This window comes from Balaenoptera borealis (assembly GCF_965194805.1).
Source record: "Balaenoptera borealis genome assembly, chromosome: X".
Taxonomy (NCBI): Eukaryota; Metazoa; Chordata; class Mammalia; order Artiodactyla; family Balaenopteridae; genus Balaenoptera; species Balaenoptera borealis.
Window position 1 is genome coordinate 113,742,096 of NC_138881.1, and position 24,106 is coordinate 113,766,201.

General features: G+C 42.5%; 1 protein-coding gene across 1 annotated transcript in view; it reads left to right on the plus strand.

The window, feature by feature from the left end:
• ADGRG4 (adhesion G protein-coupled receptor G4) overlaps window positions 1–12,912 on the plus strand; it is a 102,341-nt gene extending 89,429 nt beyond the window's left edge. The window contains 2 exon segments of the mRNA XM_082376229.1: window positions 827–994; window positions 3,051–12,912. Coding sequence (XP_082232355.1) covers window positions 827–994; window positions 3,051–3,178 — 296 coding nt within the window. The 3' untranslated portion in view covers window positions 3,179–12,912.
• Window positions 12,913–24,106: the final 11,194 nt, after the last annotated feature.

The window sequence follows — 24,106 nt, forward strand, 5'->3', positions numbered from 1 at the left end:
GCTGTTTCCATGTCAGGAAAAAGATTTGTACTTTTGTGCGGAGATGAATGAAGTCAGGTGAAGAATGTGACTTCAGCCATATTTTAACTTAGTGAAGCTTCGCTTTTGGCCCAGATTCCTTGGACTGCTTGTCCTTGCTGTCACTTAAGTCTCAATTCAATTAAAAGAACATTGATTGAGTGCCTACGGTGTTCCGGGCACTGGGTCACAGGGGCTTTCTGGCCTGTAGCCAACAGTTGACTGAGCAGATATGGAAGCAAGAAGTGATGGTGGAGGAGAGAGCTTGTCAGCACCCCTAAGATGCCAGGCTGGCGGGCAGCCCAGATGGACCAGTGGCCCTTCCTGCATGGTGGGATGTGTAGTGGACTCTGGTGTTGCCTCTGAGAATATCTCCAGTTCAGGCAAACTGGTTTTCTATGCATCAAAAGGCTCTTCCATCCAATTCAGGTAGCTTCGCTCAGTCTCAATGCAAAGCTCAGTTTATTGCCTTTAGGGAAGACGATGCTTGAACTAGAAGATGCTATAAGTAGCACAGAGATCCAGTTCCTTTTTGCTGGACATGTCAGTAACCTGCTGGTCCTTGTGCTGGGCTCTAGGGAAAGCGGTGTTCCTTGGTAAGTGAACTGGCTCTACCTGTACCACACATTATAGTTCAAACTTACTTCTCACAACTTCATAGAAAAGCTGCCTCCTTGAGGTACCCAGAACGAACAGTCTGTACATTGGGCTTTATATTTTTAACAGGATTCTTAAGGTATAATTTACCCATTTGAAGTGTAGAATTTGATGAGTTTTCTGTTTTTAACTGTTTGGGGTGTCATTTCAGATGGCAGCAGCCGGTGTGGGCTCAATGTTGGGCAGAAACAGGAAAGACTGAAGAAAACCTTTGCGCACAACTTGTTGACACTATCCGTCAAGTCAACTGCAACTAGTTCCATTTTCAAATCTTTAGGCTCCACCCAAGGCACTCCTTCAGAAACAAGCTCCCCAAATGGTGAGAGAAAAGGCTACACTGTCTGTACTTATGTTCCAGAGGTATTGAATTAGTGTGAGGCCACAGACGTGGTCTTGGGAAATGATTCCTCCTCAAAACGAAATGCACATGTGCATGTGTACACCTGGGCTCACTCTGGACTGAGAAAGTGTGCATAGAAGCACCTAGTGAACTTAGTATGTACAAATCAGTGGGTTATTACATTCATGGAGGAGAGAAGAGACTGGAGGTAAAGAAAAAAGAATTCATGGGTAATTGCAAACGATCGTCACAAACTGTTAAAATCCGAAGGCACCTCATACATTGTCTAGTGCAATCCCCTCATTTTACAGATGAGGAACCTTAAGCAGGAAAAGGAGAACGCCTTATGGACAGTCTCTGTCAGCAGCAGAATTGGGGCCAGAACTCAGGTCTCCTGGTTCCCAAGCTAGTGCTCATCACACCCCACTGAGAATACCGGCTGAGCTGCACATTGCTCTTAGATGCCCACCTTCTTCCACAGGAGGCCAAGCTTCTAGGTACAGAGACAGATGTGAGGTGGAGATGGGTGTTAGGAGGGAAAGTGTAGGGGAAGGATTGGTGTAAAGGCCTAAAGTAAGCAGAAAGGCAAACTAGAGCAAAAAGTTAAGAACTTCAAGGTGATGTTATGATGACTCCGTGTTCTGTGCTTCCAGATGGACCATAGTGCAGTGGCCTTTGGTTGCCTTTCTTAAAGACCAAAGTAGACTCCAGTTCACACACAGAACACCTCTGGTGGCCTAGCTGTAGTCATTCTCTCACTGTCTCACTGCTGGTGGTAGAATGGCCTCATCCCCCTGTAGTTTTCATTCTATTGGCTCCATCAGCAGTTCTATTTCCAAGGGCTGTAGGCAATCTGGAAGCAGTATGGTGGGTTAAAAAAAAAGGCACCAAACTTAGAGTCAGAAGACTTTGGCTCAAGTCACTAACTCCATGACCTTGGGCACATCACTTCCCTACTCGGAACTGCATTCCCTCTACCTTCAACATGGTGGGGTGTGGGGGGCAGGATGGATCATCTCCAAAGGGCCTACCAGCTTCAGGACTGTGTGAGGCCACACCATTTTCCAATTTAGGCTCATTGACTAGTGTTAGAGTCTCCGCCTCCATTTCTACATGGGAAAGTCAGTGCGTATGAAGAAAATCTTTCCGCGGCCACAAGGGTCCATCAAATTCTGGCCAGCTAACTTGCAGATATGTTGGTGCCCATGTGGAGCCATGGCATATAGAGGCACAAACTGTGGAAGGTTTTTAGTGGATAATAGTTGGGTCTGAGTGGGGAATATTTGCAAGAGGGTGAGTTAGGCTTGGCTCCCCTGCTGTCCTTGAGGGATATTGTTTCATCAGCAAATATAGAGCCCAAATGGATATACTTTTCTTTGAAGGAGCAGTAGTAAATAACACGTCCAGGATTTTAATGTCGTTGGACCAAGCTATAGACCTGGAGAGCCCAGGGGCCTGCAGCCAGCACTGAGATGCTCATCAGTTATGACAGTAACTCAGCCAGTGGGGCAGGTAGTTCAGCCTCTTGGGCCACAGGTTCTACGACTGCAATCTGGATGCTGCCATCAGACATATGGCAGCCAGAAACTTGATTCCATTAGCACCGAGTGAAAACTTGCGCCCTCTGTACCACTAGGGACTCTCAAACTTGAGAAACAACTGAACCTTAAGAGCAAGAATATCAAATTCATAGGGGATACAGATAGGTGTGTTATCATTTTATGTTGTCTCTTCCTGAAGGCCTCCAAGGTTTGTCCATGACTAACCTCCCCTAGGTTAAGGTTACTGTGAATAATATAGCCTGCTATTCACAAGGCAGGAAGAACAGATGCACTTGTAATTGCTTAACAGTGCTGTCAGGATGAATTAATTCACCCCCAATTTAGATTAAACTATCCCAGGAAAGCACCACAACTTTTACTTCCTTTCTAATTCTTCTATTTATTCCTTCATTTGATAAACATGTCTTATGATTCTACTATGTGCAAAGTCCCTAATGCCACAGCTGAAAATGCTCTTTTTTTCTTTAATGCAGACAACTTTGACGAAGATCCCAACTGTTTCTCTCCTTTGAGTTGTGAAGCTGTGCCTAATTGTGTGAGAAGAATATTACCTGTGGAAATCAAAATGAATTCCATTCACAAACAAAGATTTCTTCAATAAATCCCAGCAGAGATACCCACCTTCCCCTACCCCCAGATTGGGGAAAATGTTGATTTTGTGAAAGCATCTGCTCCAACTTTGTATTCTAAATATTATTTTGGAAGGGGCAGAATGAGATAGCATTTAGTGAATATTAAAGACAGAATAATTCTCCTATTCATTGTAATAGTTGTTTCTTACTTTTTTTGTAGCGAAGGTATGAGCCTATAGTTATGTTAGGGGAGAGCTGTCTACAGCGTTGGAGATTTTGTTTCGGAAACTCTTGTGTCTACATCCTGAAAGAAAAAAAGATCGTGATCAGGGTCTTTACAGTGCTGAGAGTCAAACAATTTCAGGTGGCAGAAGTTTCCAGGTACCCAGTTGGCCTGACACCCACGCAGGCAGTAGATAAGAAAAGTCACAAGGTCATACCTTTTGGGGAAAAAAGATGCTATCCTGTTGGCTTGTCATGACAAAGCACCTGAAATCCCCTTTACTAAAGTTACTCTTTTGATTGAAGCCTCTTGTTAAAATGTCAACATGTTTTGTGAAAACAGTGGCTCATCAATCCACAGACACCCATCAGTTTCTTAGTGGGGATGAACTTCTCAACCAAGACAGCCCCTGAGGGCACAGGAGGCAGGGTTCTGAGGAAGGGAACAGAACAGGAGCTGTCTGAAGCTGGTGGTTCTTCCTAGGGAGCAAAGGTCAAGGTGAGCAGAACAGTAGGGGATGGAAGAGAGAAGACTCATCCCAAGGCAACGGAGTGACCCTGAGGATGAACTTTGCCTGCCTTACACTCTGTGGCTAAGCATGAGGGGTGGCCTTCTTAATCCCGTCCCACATGCTGTCACCAAGGCTTCCCAGCCAAGGCAGGCTGCTCACATTTGTCCTTAAGTAGAAACAAGTAAAGAGATGAACATTCTGGAAGGATACACAAGCCACGAGTATCAGTGGTGGTCTTCAGGAAGGGGAATTGGGTATCTGGGAACAAGGGAGGAAGGGAGGCTTACTTTTGAATCTTGTACTGAGAGAGTGTACTATCTCTTCAAGACATAAATGAAAACAAGAACTTCCCTGGTGGTGCAGTGGTTGGGAATCCGCCTGCCAATGCAGGGGACACGGGTTCGATCCCTGGTCCAGGAAGATCGCACATGCTGCGGAGCAACTAAGCCCACGAGCCACAACTACTGAAGCCTGCACGCCTAGAGCCCATGCTCCACAATAAGAGAAGCCACTGCTCGTCGCAACTAGAGAAAGCCAGTGCACAGCAACGAAGACCCAATGCAGCCAAAAATAATTAATTAATAATTAATTTTTTAAAAAAGGACAGCTGTCATTTAAAAAGAGAAATAAATGAAAACAAATAAAGACAATTGGAGCCTTCCAATGAGAAAGAAAGATAAATTCTTGGGTTTCAATACCACAGATTTAGTTCCCCATTACTCTCATGAATGTGTACGATGCAGTGGGCTGTGGAGAGAGCAGAGCTGAGTTCAAATCCCAGCTCTTAGCAGAGGTGTGACAGAGATTCCTAAATGTGAGGCTTGGGGAAGTAATAATAACAGTACATTCATCATAGAGTTGAAGTGAGGCTTAAATGAGATGAGGACTATACATTTTCCAGCACAGTGAAGCATAGTACGACTTAACCCCTTTTCCTTTCTAACTCCCACCCACTATGGAAGCAACCTAAGTGTCCATCAACAGATGAATGGATAAAGAAAATGTGGTATATATATACAATGGACTACTACTCAGGCATAAAAAAGAATGAAATTTTGCTATTTGCAGCAATGTGGATGGACCTAGAGGGTATTATGCTTAGTGAAATAAGTCAGACGGAGAAGGACAAGTGCTGTATGATATCACTTATATGTGGAATCTAAACAAACAAACAAAGGAAACAAAATAGAAACAGACATAGATACAGAGAACAAACTGATGGTCACCAGACCTGGCAGGGGGTGGGGGTGGAGGGGTGAAATAGGTGAAGGGAATTAAGAGGCACAAACTTACAGTTATAGAATAAATAAGTCACAGCAATGTAATATACAGTATAAGGAATATAGTCAATAATACTGTAATAATTTTGTATGGGGACAGATAGTTACTTGACGTGTCACAGTGATCATTTCATAATGTATTTGTTGGATCGCTCTGTTGTACACCTGAAACTAACAAAGTCCTACATCAACTATACTTCAATAGAAATTTTTTAAAAAGAGAAAAAATAATTACAAAGCTCCTTGGAGCTTCAGGGCACAGGCTCTGGCTTTTCATTCTCTGCTGTGCTCTGGGTACCCTGTGGGCAAACTGGCAAACACTGAAGAGCACTAAACTCTCTCCAGGGCAAGTCATCTGGGATGACCCTTACACCCCCCCCACCCCCAGGGATATGGGAAGTTTGGGGGGTGGAAGGGTAAGTAAGAGAAGGTAAAGTTTGTATCCTCAACATTCAGGCCTATGGTTAATTGGTGTGTTTCTCATCCTGAACTTCAAGCATTTAGGGAACACAAAGGATTTGGAGCAATGGAGGAAGGATCTAGTTATACATCTGTTGATTACACAAAACAAATGAAATGAATTAGATTCATACTTATAATGTGTGGTGACTCCTAGGCACTCCATAAATATTTGTTGCATGCATGCATGAATGAATGGTCTAAAATACATGAGTGTATGAAAGCAACAGCTGCTTTTTCCTAATCTGGGGTCTCTTATCTCAGTGCTGAGTAAACCTATGTTCTCCACTAATATGTAAGCTTCATGAAGGTAGGAACCTTGTCTGTCTTGTTGACTGCTGTACTCTTGGTGCCTAACACAATATTTCAGTCAAGGTTCTTTGGTTGCCAGCAACAGAAGCCAAATGTCTCTGACTGACAGTCTTGACTGTCAGTTCTGGTTACCCAAGGAGAAGGGACTTTGTTGAAAGGGTTTGGGGAACTTAAATAATTTATGGGGAGGTTAAAGAACAGGGCTTGAAAAAGGACAGAGGTCTACAAATCAGGAACCATAGCGGATAGTCTCCTAGCAGGGAATCTTCTTGGTAGAGCACCACTGCTGGGAAGAATAAACTAATTTCTTCTAGTCTTATGTTACTACTTTAAGATTCAGAGTCTCATGAGACTGCTCCTGATAGGCTGAGCTTAACTTTTGTGCTGTACTGGGTAGTGAGAGGAGGGATGTGGCAGAAGGGAGTCCTTCAGGGAGCACTTTGGTTTTCACAGTAGCAGGACAAGAGCTTGGGTTTACCATCCCACCAAGAATACCCAGAATGGGGGAGAAATCATTCTGCAAAAAGAAATTAGGCTGCTGTTAGGAATGGATGAGTAGGTTGGAGAAAAATCCACATTTGCCCACTACATACAATATAGGACTGAATGTGTTTTGGTTGAATCAATGGCTAATTTGGTAATATACTTATTTAATAAGTGTACAATAGTGCTTAGAAGAGAAGGTCTCTCCCTCACGTCTCATGCCTCATCATGTATTCACTTATTTTTTAAAGGCTAAGGTATATCAGGATGTTGAGAGAGTTGAAGAGTTCAAGATAAGCATCCCAGAATTATAGAGAAGAGTGCTGTTAGAAAAGGTGAGCTTTAGAGATCTTGGATACATAAGTTGACCTCACTCTAAAGAAAATCAGTATATGAAAATGAGTGTAGTTATTTGTCTATGCTGTTGTCATCTCTCACCAGAGGAGTTCACAACTGATTACATTCTTTTGTTAAGGTGCTTCATCATACAGCTTTCTAAGAGCTCCCCCAAATATCTGAAAATATATTTTGATCCCAACTTCTAGGACCCTTCAGCTCTGAATAGGGAGGGCTCAGCTGTGGGAGAAGGAAATCTGCTTACATTCCCCATCTTACCATACTCTTGGCATGATACTCACAAAGTGAGATTCATAGAAAAGGGGGAGGCATATGGCATTCAGGGCCCTGCATTGGAGGACTCTGGTGTGAGTATTAAGAAAAGACCCAAAAGAAATCAATAGTAAGTGGTAACTTCAAATCTTGAAAAAATAATTCATCTCATCTAAATGCATAAGAAAGCTACAGATGTTTCCTTAACATATGCAGTCTTATGCAAATGATTATGTAAATTAAACAAAAAGTTGGGACTGGCAAATTCCCAAGTTTTCAAGATTTACTTATGTGAACCTAGTATTCATCATAGAAACAGGTGGAAGGTTTTTGCTCACACCTCCTATCACTTAGATGGGAGAGGAGGCAAGCCTGAAGCATGTGCTACATTAATAGGGGGAAGGCGCTCAAATCAGGGGATGTACTAGATAGATGGTTAGATAGTTAGATAGATAGATAGACAGATAGATAGGTAGATAGTTTTCACCTTCAAAATGTTAGCCAGCTCCTCCATCATGCTTAGCTGGTTTTGGGCAGCAATGGGACTAGAAATGGAAATGAATCTGGGTTGCATTGAATTTTGATGAAGGCCTAGTTCATGCAAAAAAGATTAAAAAATAAATCCTCAGCCCACCAATTCCCAGAGGAATGGAAAACTTTAGAGCAATTATAGGGGAAGAATAAAGACCTAGTGTAACAACCTCCATCAAATCTTCAGACACTGGCCCTTTCAGGGGTAGAGACAGAGGGGTATACTTTATAGTGGATCAGACTTCCCCAGTTGGTGGACCTAAAAAATCAGGTTGTGAAGGCTGACAGTGAGCTGGATTGTCCTCTAGCTGTTTTCCACCCAAAACATATTCTCCCAGTCCTTCTTCCCATCCTTTATTAACCTCAAAATGGTTGTGTAATAGACCTACTCCTCTGCACCTTGACTTTTTTGATACTGTTGTTGTTGTTTTACATTTAGCAATATGTCAGAACATAAAGGGTTTTTTCTTTTAAGACTGCATGGTATTCCATTGTATGGCTATACCATAACTTTTTAAACAGGTTTCCTAATGATGGTTTCCAAATGTTTGCTATTTCAAAAGAATGCTGCAATAAATAGTCTTGTACATGTCCCCCCAAAAAGAAATAGGTTTGTGGACTTGAGGTTGGGAGACCATTTCCTAGCATTGGGGCCAGTGGCCATACAGCTAGTGACTGCTTCCTTTTGACTGAGTCCAGAAATGTGAGCAAGTAAAGGTTTCAGGGAGGTCTGACATTCTTTTAAGCTGTTTATCTGACCAAGTACAGCATGCTGGTCATTACAGGTGCTTCCTCTGGGCCCAGCCCTATGCCAAACACCATAGAGGATGCAGTGATATACAAGCCACCGTGCTACCCATAACAAACTGGGACTGTCCTTGGGGTAATAAAACATCCACACCAGGAACAAATTGTCCGCAGTAACATATGTTCACCCTTCAAACTGTGTGGTAGAGACCCTCAGGCATAATATACAGAAGTCACTTAATTATACATCTAATTCCTCAAATACTTATTGAGAATCCACTATGTTGAAGTGCTGAATAAGACAGATACAATTCGTACAGTTGACTGGGGAGACAGGAAACCAAATGTCCAATAACAATACTGTGTGTGATACTGTCATATGTCATACACTTTTTTTTTAAAGGTTTGCATATTTTTTTTTAAATTTATTTATTTATGGCTGTGTTGGGTCTTCGTTTCTGTGCAAGGGCTTTCTCTACTTGTGGCAAGCAGGGGCCACTCTTCATCGTGGTGCGCGGGCCTCTCACTACCGCGGCCTCTCTTGTTGAGGAGCACAGGCTCCAGATGCACAGGCTCAGTAGTTGTGGCTCACAGACCTAGTTGCTCCGTGGCATGTGGGATCTTCCCAGACCAGGGCTCGAACCCGTGTCCCCTGCATTAGCAGGCAGACTCTCAACCACTGCGCCACCGGGGAAGCCCCTGTCATACACTATTACTGGAGGTTTCAATTTATACAACTGGTGGGAGGACAAATAGATACAGCCTCTTTGGAGAACTGTTTCGTAGTTTCTAATAAAAAATTAAACAACTCTATGACCCAGCAATTCCACTCCTAGGTATACGCCTTAGAAAAATGCAAACATATGTCCACAAAAAGACTTGTACACAAATGTTCATAGCCGCTTGGTATTCATAACAGCCAAAAACATGGAAACAACCCAAATACTCATCAGCAGTGGGAGCAAACAAATTGTGGGAGGCTCACACAGAGTAATACTACATGACACTGAAAAAAGAATGAACTATGGATACACAGAACAACATGGGTAAATGTAAAATATATATTGAGTCAAATAAACCAGACATAAAAGATTATATACAGTATGATTTCATTTACATGAACAGGCAAAAATAATTGATGATTATAGAACTCAGGATAGTGGTTATCTCTGAGGGAAGGGTATATACTGGGAAGGTGCAAGAGGGAAATTTCTGGGGTGCTGGAAATGGTATATATCTTGATCTAGATGTTGGTTACAAAGGAATATACACATATAAAAGTTCATCCAGCTGCACACTTAAAATAAAGCATTTTATCCACTTTATGTATGCTGTCTCTCAACTGAAAAGTAGAAGGGAAAAACTTTTTGGAGGGTACTTTAGCAGTATCCACCCAAACTTAAATGTACATGTAATTATCCCCAGAAATCCAATTTCTAGCATTTTATCCTAGCATAGATATACAAAGATGAATGGGCAAAATTCTTTACAGCAACCCTGGAACAGTGAAAAATGGAAATAAACTAAAGCCCAACAATATCATAATGGTTAAATAAATGTGGGCTATATATAATATGAGATAATATGCAGCTAATAAAAAGAATAAGTTACATCAATATGATTAATAACGTAAAGATATCCACAATATAATTTATGCTAAAAAGCAAATTGCAAAATAGTACATATAGTATGATAAAATATGTGTAAAAATAAAACTTTGTGTGTATGCATATCCGTATATATGTAGCCCACAGAAAGTTTGTAAGGATACACACCCTCTTGTTAACAGTGGTTTACCTCTGGGGAGAGTGATGGGTGGGGACTTTCACTTTTTATTTTATATACTTATGGATTGTTTTAATTTTTATAAAATTAAAGCCGATATGCTTTTTGTAATTTAAAATGTTAGTAATAAAAAAATAAAATTTTAGTAATGATCAAATATGTGTAGTGCTTTGAGTTTCCCTGTCTTGGCTGATATCATTTACTCACTGAGATAGTAACAGTAGAAGTAATCAAAGGGAGCTTGTTGAGAAAGATGACAAATTCAGTCTTGGACATCTGGTTTTGAGATGCCTGCAGGACATTCAGGTGTAGATGTTTAGAAAGGAGTTGGATAGGTAGGTCTGGATCAGAGGGGAGCAGTTAGGGATGGAGATAGAGATTTGGGGGGTATGGATGGCAGTCTAAGCCACTGTAGGAATCAGTGTGATTATTGAGGGATAGTATACAGAGGAATAATGGAAGCAAGGAGGCCCAGACATGAGGAGCACCAAGGGGCCGACAGAAGTGGATCAGCTGCAAAAGCCATCTTGAAGGAATGGCTAGAGAGGTAGGAAGGAAACCGAAAGTATGAGGTGTCATGCAAGCCAAGAAGGGAGAGGTTCACAACAGACAAAGTAGTGACAATATGCTGGGGAGAATGGAAATATGAAAAGGGGAGAAATATCTCTTCAGGATTTAGTGACAAGGAAACTCTAGTGAGATCAGGAGGTTGAGTGTGTAGGGGGGCAAATGTAGCTCTTTCACGCTTAAGGAAACTTTTTTTTTAATATAGAATTTTTTCATGGGAGTCAAACTATTGAAACAATTGCCACTACCCCCCCCCCTCCTCACTAGCTGTTATTATTGTTTCTTGTAAACATTTCACTAATTCTTAGAGAATGGTCTCATGGGAAGCTGCTCTGAGGTGCTTTTTCAGTTACTTGAGTCTGCGATCAGTGTGGTAAGTTGCTGGCAGCCATTTTGGTGAAAGACCCATCCATAGTTAGGAAGGATGAGGCCAGTGGGCGGGTTCTAAACCTACATTGATTGTTCAAAAATATAGTTCTCTCAATAAACTTAGTTGCTACGTTGCAGGAGGTGGTGGTGGAGATGGGGGTCACTGGAAAGGACTGAGGTTGAGACAGATTTTTTTTAAATATAGTATTAAAATCAGAAAGACTTGAACACATTTACATGGTGATGGGAAGTATCAATAGCTAGTTGAAGTATAGAGATTGAAATACTGAGGGGGAGAGGGTACAATTTAGCCAACCGAGCAAGGAAGGAGGGGATGGGATCCATAGCCCAGATGGAAAGATACCTCCTAGACAGAAGGTGAGGCACTCCATTGCAATAGGAAGGAAGGAGGAAACGGTGGGAGTGGATGCAGGCAAATTTATAGATTTGGTAATAGGAATTTAAGGTAGTTCTCATCTGATAGCTTCTATTTTCTCTCTGAAGTAGGAGGTGATGTTACCTGCTGAGAGTGAGGGGAGAAGTGATAAGATGGAGAAGGTTTAAAATAGCTGCTATGGAGAACAGGAGGAAGCGTTGAGTGAGGAAACAGAAGAATTTGTAGGCCTCCTTCAAGCTCCACTTGAGGTCATAATCAGGGGGGATGGTGTGAGTTCATCTCCTGGGGGTGAGGGTAGAGGTGGAGGGTCTACACAATGTCAAGATCTCTGATCAACTGGGTTTCTTGATTCAAACAACTAGTCGATTCAGTGAAGGAAACCTACTAACATAATTACTTGGCACTAGAAGAGCCCAGATCGTGATTACATCCCCAGTGGAAGCATGTGGATTGGATTCCATCACCCGAGGCTCTATAGCATGTTGGAGAAAAGGACACCTGACAGTAGCGCCTTATCTCTCTAGTCACAGCCCAGAAGCAGCTGCCTTTACTATTCGCACCCTCACCAGCAATACTTTTCTAAATTGGAATGTTTCTTATTGCAGCATTACTTATGGTGACAGGAAGTTGGAGCGGCAAAATGTGGTGGACACACGTTTGGGAGTCGTTTCCAGCAATTAGAAGCAAGGGATTAGATGTAGATAGAACAACATGTATAGATTTTGAAAACAATGCTGGGTAAAGAAAAATAGCAAGAAACAGAATAATATTTACTGTAATACCATTTACAGAAATTAAAGACATTCATTGAAAATGATAATATGCATTTTATAAGAATACATACAAACAAAAATATAGTAATTAACCAGAAGAGAATGGTGGCCAATGAGGGAGGAGAGTGTGAATGACATGCTGGGATGGCCGGGAATAAATAAATTCTGTGTTTGATTAACTCAACCTTCTGCACCTAAGGCACTAACTAAATACAGAGATAAACAAATAAATCCAAACACTTCCTAATCTCTTGAAGACTTTGTTTCAAGCAACACCTTTATCTCCAACCCAGAATAATGGACTCACACAGGATCAGAGCTGGGGAGAGCGTGCAGGTCATCTAGGGCTGCCCCTCACCTCACCACTTATTTTTATCGAGGAAGAAACTGAGGCTCTGAGAAGGGAAATGACTTGGCCAAAGTCACACTCTCAGTTGCAAAACTTAGACTAGACTCAGATCTCCCAAGCCCTGTACTCCTTCCCCTGAACCCTGCATATCCACTCGAGAGAATTCTCACTTGTTTTGTTGTTGTTGGCCTCTTAAATGAATTCAACTTCATCCTATGGTTTCTGTTTATTTTTTTTAATCTAAAAATAAAAGCAGGAAAAAGGTGTACTGCCCTGCTTTGCTTACACAGGGGAAGAGTGGTTAAAACCAGTGAAACTTATCCCAATTGCAAGGGTTCTCAACAATTTTTAAAAAAGTCTATGACACACTTTTTTTTTAAACATCTTTATTGAAGTATAATTGCTTTACAATGGTGTGTTAGTTTCTGCTTTATAACAAAGTGAATCAGTTATACATATACATATGTTCCCATATCTCTTCCCTCTTGCATCTCCCTCCCTCCCACCCTCCCCATCCCACCCCTCTAGGTGGTCACAAAGCACCGAGCTGATCTCCCTGTGCTATGCGGCTGCTTCCCACTAGCTATCTATTTTACATTTGGTAGTGTATATATGTCCATGACACTCTCTCACCCTGTCACATCTCACCCCTCCCCCTCCCCATATCGTCAAGTCCATTCTCTAGTAGGTCTGTGTCTTTATTCCCGTCTTGCCACTAGGTTCTTCATGGCCTTTTTTTTTTCCCTTAGATTCCATATATATGTGTTAGCATACTGTATTTGTTTTTCTCTTTCTGACTTACTTCACTCTGTATGACAGACTCTAACTCCATCCACCTCATTACAAATACCTCCATTTCATTTCTTTTTATGGCTGAGTAATATTTATGACACACTTTTTAAAAACTTTTATTGAGATATGATAGGTAGCTTGAAGGGCTTTTGAAAGTTTACTAAACAAGGCGCTAATAATAATAATGTAGTCCCTACTTCACTGCTACAATGTCTCACAGGGCCTGGGATAGCATGGCGACATTAATCTATGTGTTTATCAGCACACTTCAACCCTGTGTCACGGTTTGACTAGAACAGTTCCCTACACTGACCACCCTCACTTATATACCCATGAGGCATGTGAACATGCAGTCTTTCTGGACATCTGGAGTGATATTGTTCTGTGACATCCATTTGATGTTGTTTGATGTTGCCCTATGCCTCTTCCCCCCTTGCAGGTTGAACTCCAGTCTATTCTATATTGCATGGTCTACTCAACACAGTATTCTTTATGACAGTCATCATCATAACATTTTGCATGTTTGGTCATAGTAAAAGTACATCACTCTCTTGACTCACCAGAGGGGTTCAGGGCACACCTGCTGAGCCCCACTGCCACAGGCTGTAATGGAAGGCAGCAGAATGGAGTCATTATTAGTATCAGAGAGGCCAGGGTTTAAATGCTAGACCTGTCACAGTGGCACCAACCCTTGGCAAGATACTTAAGCTGTTTAATACAATCCAACAAAAATTCATGGGCCTATTATAGGCAAGGTTCTGTTCTAGGTGCTTGGGGGTACAGTAGCAAATAAAACAGATGAAAATCCCTGCCCTCATGAGCTGACATTTTAATAAGGGGGAGATGATAGACAACAAACAAGTAACATAATAAATAAGTTAGAAGGTAGAAAATGTCATGGACTAAATAAAAAGTTGAGAAGTGTACTTGGGTATTGGGTTGGTGGGGAGAGGGTGCAGGTTGCAGTATTAAATAGGGTGGTCGGGGTAGGTCTTATTGAGAGGTGACAGATGGGCAAAGAGGAAAGGAAATTAGCCATATGGCTACCAGTGGTGGGCAGAGGTATTTCTGGCAAGACCAAGGAACAGGGAGGTGGCAGTGGAGGGGGTGAGGAATGCTTGAATTCTGGATATATTTTGAAGGTGGATCCATCATGATTTCATGACAGATTGGGTATGGTGATTGAGAAAAATAAGATATCAAGAATGACTCCAAGGTTTTTGGCCTGAACAACCAGAAGGATGGAAATCCTGCCTCCAACTGATGAAAGGTATAGTTACTGCCCACATCTGATGAAAGGCAGAGTTTGGAACAGGTTTTCCTTCTTTCTTACTTGTTTATTGTGGAGAAAGATCAGAAACAGTGTTTTGGACACGTTGAGATGTCTATTAGAAATGGTAGTGGAGGATTTCCCTGGTGGCACAGTGGTTAAGAATCCGCCTGCCAATGCAGGGGACACGGGTTCGAGCCCTGGTCCGGGAAGATGCCACATGCCGTGGAGCAACTAAGCCCGTGCGCCACAACTACTGAGCCCGTGCGCCTAGAGCCTGTGCTCCGCAACAAGAGAAGTCACCACAATGAGAAGCCCGCGCACCGCAACAAAGAGTAGCCCCCGCTCGCCGCAACTAGAGTAAAGCCCGCGCGCAGCAATGAAGACCCAATGCAGCCAAAAATAAATTAATTAATTAAAAAAAAAAAAGAAATCCTAGTGGAGATGATGTTGAGTAGGAACGCAAGCCTGAAGTTCAAGGGATAAGTCTGGGCTAGAGGTACAAATTTGGGAGTCGTGGGTATAGAGATGGCCATGAGACTAGATGAGACCACCTGAGGAAGGAGTGCAACTAGAGAAGAGCTCCAAGGACTGAGTCCTGAGGCCCCACAGCATCAAGAAGTCAGAGATAGGACACAACCAGCAAGGGAGACTAAGGAGTGATCTGTGAAGTTGGAGGAAAAGCAAGACAGCGAGGTGTCCTGAAAGCTAAGGAAGGAAGTGCATGGAGGAGGGAGTGATCCACTGTCTTCAGTGCTGCTGATGGGTCAAGGATGACCGTGACTGAGAACTGACCCATGGATTGGGAATGTGAAGGTTATTGGCGACTTCACTGGAGCAGGTGTTATAAATGGTGGAGGCGAGATCCTGATTGGAGTAGCTCTAAGGAAAAATTGGAGACAGGGAGCGGAGACAACTCTTTAATGGTGTTTGCTGTGAGTGGGAACAAATAAATGGGTGGTAGATGGCAGATGATGCCTTAGCCCCCTCCTCTGTAAAAAGAGATTGATAGCTTTGTCTATCTCTCAACATTAATGACAAAATTAAAGAAGATTCAATGCAAATTTTTTGAGTACTGAGATAGTACATGTAATATGTCTATCACATAATTGGCACTCAATAAAAGGTAGTTTTTATTTTAATAGTGATTATCCATTAAACATTATAACATTAAAATAGAATTAAAAGCATACTCCTTTTTAAATAATACAGATTTTAGTGTCCTAGGCCAACAGATGAGTCATTGTATGAGGGAACAAAAAAATCTCAGAATAAGTTTTGCTGTAGTGCACATCAAACCACATCTCACAAGATGACCTCCAAAGAACACATCAGCTGAGTTTTCATCACATCTGTGTTCCCTAGAATGTAGTAATTATATGTAACTACCAGAGGCCTAGGAAAAAAAGCTTCTTTCAAAACCACAATCTTCTCTCAAAATGGGACAAGCATCTCCATTAGTGAGCATATCTCTTAAGTGTGACAAGGCCGTAAAGTTGGCTTCCTTTTTTCCTGTATATACATTCTTTTTTTCCTCTCTCAGCCCCTAATTGCCAAGTTAAATGTCACAGAAGTAAATTGACATCTGAGAATTTTCTCCTGTCCAAGCCAATACACCTTCTAAAATCTTTTTAAGATGGTGAACAAACGATATTACATAAGCTACAAGTTGTGAAGCCTGAGCAGACCTGAAGAGAGTTTATCTGTGAAATAAAATAAAACTTAAAACGAAGTTAAGCTGACAAGTATTGAATATATAGTGGTATACACAATAGTTAGCGTGCCGTATGTTAATTAGGCATAAGTGGTGAGCTATTAGCATGAGTGATTCGAATTAGTTATTCTGTTACACAGCCAAGGCTGATTGCATCTTTCCTCTTTGTTAATTTTCCAGGCACTAATATTTCTATTAATGGTGAAGATGTTCTCCAAAACATCACATTCTATCATGTTTGTTTACTTGTTAATTCCTTTCTGTTTCCAAGAAAAGTTCTTTCTTTCTTAGAAACACACTTCCATCACCTCCTCAGGGATCTACCTCCATCAATTCCCTCTCCTCCATGACCCAAATCTGTCCTCTGCTCACAATGCCCAAACCTCTGGCATACTAAAATTCCTTCCCCAGAATCTGTCTCCCCCACAAGCAAGCACCCTATCCTGCTTTCTTCCAGCACCAACCCCCTCACAATCCCCAGTTTCTCATTTTTCAGTCCTTCTTCCTCTCCAGCAACCTACCTTCTTCCTCCCCTGCACTACTGAAACTGCTTGGGCAAAGATCACCAAGGACCTACTAATTAACTTATCTGATGATTTCCTCTCAGCCCTTATCCTTTTCAACCTCTGGTAGCATTCCAAACTATTGACACCCCTCCATGCTGAAACTTTGTCCTGCCTCAGCTTCCTTGACACCATTCTGTCCTGGCTCCTGTTGGCTTTTCCCCAGGTTCTCTCCTCAGTCCTCTCCTCTTCTTGCTTTGTGTATTCTCCCTGGGAGAGAGAATTCACTCTTCTGGCTTTTGTTAGCAATAATATGCTTGTAAATTTCATGTCTGTATCTCTAGCCTAACCCTCTCTACTGAACTCCAGCCCTATATTTCCAACTCTTATTGGACATCTGCACCTAAATGACTCCTAGAAACCTCAAAGTCAACATGTTCATGCCCCAACTCATTAACTTAATCCCATCTGCCCAAATGAGAAATCTGGGCGTCATTCTCAAGTCTCTCCAATGTCTGGCCACCCACGTTCAATTTGTTCCCCAGTTCTGAAATGCCTCTGGAGTCCTTACTTCCCTCTTCTTCTCCAGGTACCACGAACTTGATTCAGTGTCTCTGCATCTTTTATATGAAGTCTTTCCTCCCCCACCAACTCTACTGGCTTCAACCACCTGGAACTGCATAGCCTTCCCTGAAAGTCCAATAATGTCTTCCACTAAGGAGCAGAGCCTAACTTACTTATATTTCTCAAATGTATTTCTTATATTGTAGAAAATGCCATCTGTGTTCAACCTACAGTATATGCAGGCTCCAAGCCAATTATGCTGCATTACTGAGTATTCAGTGTAAGAAAGCTCTGGGGCTGATGGGCTGCAATGTGCTTTGTTGTATTAACAGGGCCCTTTGGGTCCCTGGCTGGTCTGTGACCCCCTCCCTTTGCCCCGCTCTGGAAGTATTATGCAGATTAGAAAAGATCAACTAGTGACCAGATATCATTCAGGGGACTCCTACCTTATTCTGTGCAGTGAAGATCTGTAAAAGGAAAATGCCCATTCACTCATCCAAAGCAAAATGGAACCCCACAGTAAGCTGGAAAATGTAGGCCTAATTCCTGGTAGTGGCCTTTCCCCAGTGCCCTCCACTCAACCCATTTGGAGAGAACGGATCTCATTGCAGTTCGCTCAGCTCATTGTAAAGGAGTATTCACATTTAACAGAGGTGTATTTTAAGAATATCTCTGTCTTATTGCTACATTTTTCTTTCAGACAAGAAATCCTAGCATAGTACAGTATTTCTTAGATCTTTCCTTCATTTCTCCAGCCATAGCCTAAATGCAGATCTTAACCACGTCATTCCTGAGCAATTATAAGGTCTCTCCACCTCCCATGTTAGTCTACATGATTCCTCTTTCCAAAGCCATTCGCTTATTTATCCAGTCTGTCTATTGGTTCATCACTTAACAAGCATTCATTAACAGTTGTGCACTGGCCACTGTGCTAGGCCCTGAAGTAAGGGAAGGGGAGGAAGATATAAAGTAAATCAGGGGACTTCCCTGGTGGCGCAGTGGTTAAGAATCCACCTGCCAGCGCAGGGGTTCAAGACCAGGTCCGGGAAGATCCCACATGCTGCGGAGCAACTAAGCCCGTGCACCATAACTGCTGAGCCTGAGCTGTAGAGCCCACGAGCCACAACTACTTAGCCCACGTGCCACAACTACTGAAGCCTGCGTGCCTAGAGCCTGTGCTCTGCAGCAAGAGAAGCCACTGCAATGAGAAGCCCGCGCACCGCAACAAAGAGTAGCCCCTGCTCGCCGCAACTAGAGAAAGCCCGCGTGCAGCAATGAAGACCCAACACAGCCAAAAAAAATAAATAAATTTATTTAAAAAAAAAAAGTAAATCAGACCCCCACAAAAGGTCCACAGTTCAGTGCGGGAGATAGACATCTCTGCCTGGAGAGACTCCATTCTCCTCTCTGTGCGAGCAATTCTTCGTGCTTCAACTCAGCACTCAAATATCACAGGCAGAGGGGTTTGCTGCTCCTTGGTGCTCCCCCAGCGCTTTGTTTACCTCTTCACTGGGGTGCCTGTTGCAGTGGATTGAATATTCTCTCTTATCTCAAGACAGTGACCTCCCTGAGAACAGGGATTATGAGCTTTAGACGTGTACAGCTTAATGCATCAGAGATGGCTCAAACATCGCCGAATGAAGTAACACAAGAAGAGTTCAACTTCCTGCCACACTGAGTTCCAAGCAGAACTCCATCTGTTGAAGGGCGGGGGCTCTTCTTTACTCTGCGAGACCTCTTCTGCAGCCAGACAACCTGCTTGCCAGTCTATGAATAAGCAATGATTCGCCTGTCTCCAACACCCAGAAATCCCGTTCCTGGCCCACCTGTTTGTAGCCCGGTGCTTCTCAACTTAAATGTGTACCCAAATCAGTTAGACATCTTATTACAATGCAGATGCTCAGTCAGGAGATCTGGAAGTGGTGCCCGAGATTCTACATGTCTAATAAGCTCCCAGGTGAAACCAATGCTGCTGGTCCAAGGACCAGACTTTGAGTAACGAAGACTCTAGCCAGCTTTCCCTATTCTTAGGCCTGCTAGTTACTTAAGTTAGGACCACCCCCTACGGCTTTGTAGAAATGCCCAGCATCAAGGCACCCAGCGGAGGAGGATAATGAGGGTTGAAAGCTAAACCATGCTTACCAGGCTCTGCACCCTGGCACTGGCCACACCTGCTGGCAGGAAGGGGCACCTTCCCCCCACCTTTTTTCTACTTACCACAAAGGCTCTGTAAGCCCCGTGCACCTCCAGGACTGCGTCCATCAGAAGGGAGCACCTTTTTTCTAATTCACACATAGCTGCCCTATGGTCTAGCAGCCTCGGCCATGAGTGACAGCCCAGCCCACCCCGCTCCTGTATCTTTTGCTCCTTTCTGACTTATCACTCAGGTTGCTGATTCTGTATACAATTTGATTTTGTTCTGTCACTTTCATGTGTGCCCCTGCATTTGTTGAGATGTGAGAAACAACAGGATGTAGAAGAGCACCGTACTCTTTTTTTTTTTTTAATTAATTAATTAATTAATTATTTATGGCTGTGTTGGGTCTTCGTTTCTGTGCGAGGGCTTTCTCTAGTTGCGGCAAGCGGGGGCCACTCTTCATCGCGGTGCGCGGGCCTCTCACTATCGCGGCCTCTCTTGTTGCGGAGCACAGGCTCCAGACGCGCAGGCTCAGTAGTTGTGGCTCACGGGCCTAGTTGCTCCGCGGCATGTGGGATCTTCCCAGACCAGGGCTCGAACCCGTGTCCCCTGCATTGGCAGGCAGACTCTCAACCACTGCGCCACCAGGGAAGCCCGAGCACCGTACTCTTCATCACAGGACTTGGGCTCCAGACCCAGCTCCTTTTTTACTCCCCTCATGACGTCAGGCAAGGCACATAAAGCCTATGAGCCTTGGTTTCATCATGTATCAAATGAGGATTGTTGAGACCTGCTGTACCGGCTTCTCTTGGTTATTGTGAGGATCAAAAGTGATAGCCGGGGGGAAAGCCCTTTGTAAATTGTAAGGTTCTGTACAAATGTTAAGGATTATTATGAACGGGTTAGGTGGCATACCTTTAAATCTCTTTGTAATTCTCCCCAGCTCGGAAGCAGAGTGACCTGCATGTGGCGACTTCAGAGCGTACTACTAGTCGACCAGCTGACTCCACAGGAGTGTGCTCTACAAATTCTCTCTGAAAAGCCCAGCGACTTTGGCGAATCCACTGTGTGTGTGCCAAACTCAAGTCCATCAGCTTGCAGAGTCAGCAGGAAGATAACATCTTTCATGCAATCACAGTGGTTTCACAGGAATTAGTCTGTACAGAAACACCAAAGACACCAAATTCCAAAAAGTTGCTTTTAAAGGTAATCTTTCATTTTTTTTCAGATTTGGAAGGTTGACTCACCTGTTTATATGCTAAAAAGAACCCCCTTATTTTGATTTCTGAATACTTTCCCTCCTAGTAGTCAAACTTATTATGGAATAAAACATTTTGATAATTGCTTTTTAATATGATGAAAGGTTGGAACCTTTTCCAATGACAAGGAAATGAGAGAATATAATGGAATGATGTCTTGTAATTTTTATAACTTCCAAATAGCAATGAGAGAGTCGTTCATTTATTCACTGAAGTTTCCTTCCAGAATCACAGAATTACTCCTACACAGCAATTAGGAGGGAGAGATGAATGTTTAAGCCTTAGCTGTAACTTGTCTTCTGGGGAGGAGGGGACTGGGTTTAAGCTGTTGGCAATGGGAAAAGTTAATTAACAGATAGAAAATTTTAGTTATTATTTTCCTATGTTCTGAAAAGCTTTTCCAAATTGAGGAGTTAAATAAACCATCACTGTAATCTTCAACGGCTTTCTCTTAGAAAGGAAGTCAAGGTAAGTAAATCTAAATGTTCATATTTTAAGTGTTAATCTTTACTTTAAAAATATGGTTCTTTGGAGGAAGATTTCTTACCTATCACTTGTCAAAGTCCATGGCTGGGCAGTTCAGTGGGTAGGAGCCCAGAGCTAACAATTCCACGTGTTCAGAACCTTGTGGGCCCCTCAGCTTCCCCCCTTCTCAAGGTTACAGCCAAGCCTGCCAGTGTGGGTCACAACTCACCAAGGGCACTGGCCAAGAGAGTGGGGAGGGTTTCAAACAGAGCCATCCTCGCTCCTGGAGAGACAGCTCAGAGTTGATGACTTACTCCTGGGGCCTCATGAATTATTTCCTTGATTGCCAGAGAGGCCAGAACAATTTCAACATTCAGGTGCAGTAACTTTCTATCTTCAGTTCCTAGTCTATTCCTGTCCCTCCTTTCCTGATGGAGTTGCTGATTTTTCCTCCTTATCTTTCCTTTAGCTTACCTGGGAATATGTTCTCTCCCAGTCTCTCTATCTCTGTCTCTGTCTCTCTCTGTCTTTGTCTCTCTCTCTCTTACAGTAAGCCTCTTCAAATCTTCTTTAGAAGTCGTTGGCTGTTAGATTTAAGGACAGCTGACTCAACAGCATATCCCAGTGGGCAAAGCTTACTTCATCTTTTACCTAGAATCTTTATTTTTTTATTTTTTTGACACTTCTCTTCTTCATCTCTCCTTGACATTTGTTTTCTCACCTATGTACTTTACCAGTTAGTGCTGAGAAACGAATAACAAAAAATTAATGAGAAAGGACATGTGTGTTACTATCCCGTGTATTCAAGCTCTTCCAAGAATATTACTGTTTTGCTAAAAGTTGTGTGCACCTGTCAAGAGTGAAAAAGCAGAAAATGGGATTTTTGAAGATGGAGTTTTATTTCTTACTGCTTTAAACCTAGAGACTTGTTGCTACAATAAAAATCACTCGCTGGCTGTCCTCTTCAGCAATGTCCTTATTTTATATTTGTCCTAATCTAAATATACATGACTTTCAAGCCATGTCAAGTCCTTTTGGGAAAAAGATGGTGTGCAGATAAAATGGTTTTTTGGGATTTGTTTTGTTTTTTTTGCCTTGCCTGCTGTTTTAGTGTTTTACATGCTATGGTGTGTCTCCAGCATTCATTCATTAACTCCTCATTCATCATTCATTCATTCATTCATTCAATAATCACTTAGGAAGAGCCTCACTTTGTGCCAGCTCCTTTGCTAGGCCCTGGGGACACAAAGATACACAAAAATTAAAAATCCCTGTCCTCGAGGAACTAGGTATAAGGAAGAAACAAAACTGCCCTCATAGAGCTTACACATTAGTGAGAGATGCAGACATGTTCACAAATAACTACAATATAACATAGAATTTATGTGCTATGAAGGATACAAGTAAAGTTGATGATAATGCAGAGGATGCAGTGACTAATTTTAAGTTGGGGAGGATGAGGAATGCTTCACAGAGGAGGTGGCTTTTAAGTAGAACCTTGAAAGATGAATTGGCTTCTCTGGGCCAAGGCATAGAAGAAAGGTATTCCAGGCTGAGGGAACAGCCTATGGGAAACCTCAGAGGTATGGAAGAACTTTCTGTGTTCATGTCGTTAGGTGGGGAGAAGATGGTGAGAGAGGAGGCCGGGAAGGAAGTGGGAGCACTTGGAATACCAAGCTAAGATAAGGACCACTCAGCACTCGGGGGCCTTCTCAACATGCTTCCAACCTTGTTTTCATCCTGATCCTGTCACTGTCTCCCATTGTCTCCCATTTTCCACCCCACTTCTGCTGGTGGGGGTGTAGTGACTGTACTGGTTTCCCTAGCATGATTCTCAATACTCATTAAGGACTTGCGCTGGTACTTCTGCCTCTTTCTACTGCTGGTTGCTTTGGGTAATTCTCCATCTTAGCCTCCAGTCCTTGGGATCCAAATCCAACCGCCTTTGGCCTGTATCCTGGTTAATTCTCTGCCCCCAGGCCCAACTTCCCTACACTTGCAAGGAGGGTCAGAGAGCAATATGATCAGACAGGAACTCAGCTAGCAGCATAGGGCTGTGGGCTGATTACTAGTTTCCTGTGCAGCTTAACTAGCTAGAGGCTGGGGAGGGGGTGTTCTTGCACCAAAGAATACCCCCAAGAGGCAGAATAAGACTACAATTAATTTGATATTTTAGGAAATTGAGTTTTGAAAACTCAAGATTCTAAACATAAGGCAAATATCACAACATTGTGGCACCACAATGGCTTCTTGGAAAAGAAAAAAGGCAAATGTGGATGATTGAAGGGGAAGTAAAGGTGGCCTAATTTTCACCTTAAATATAGTTATTTTTCCTGAGCTTTTCAGTGATATTGGGGGTGGGAGAAAGTTTGGAGACACATTATTGATATCTTCAGGCATTTCAATGAAATAGTTTATATTTATCCATTGTCATTTTTCTTCATTTTCTTTTCCTTTTTTTCCAGGTTAGCAGAGTGAAGAGCCTGTAGTGTGGGTTTGGGTAAGGCAGATCTGTATTTGAATTCAGGCTATGCCACATATTAGAGGTGTGACCTCAAGCAAGGCATTTAATCTCTTGGAGTCTTAACTTCTTCTCCTGTAATATGGAGATAGCAAGTAGTACTTACTTTATAGGGATGTTGTGAAGATTAAATAAGGTAATACATATAAGGCATTCAGCAACAGTGCCTGACACATAGTAAGTATTCAGTAAGTATTTATTTTTGCTGTTGTTATTGTCATCATTATCCTTTCATCATGCCTCTTCTGATATCTTCATTCCCAATTCTGTTCTTAAAATGTTATCTCCAAGGCGATCAATATTAAGGGGGCAGAATGGTTGAGATTTTACAGATTAA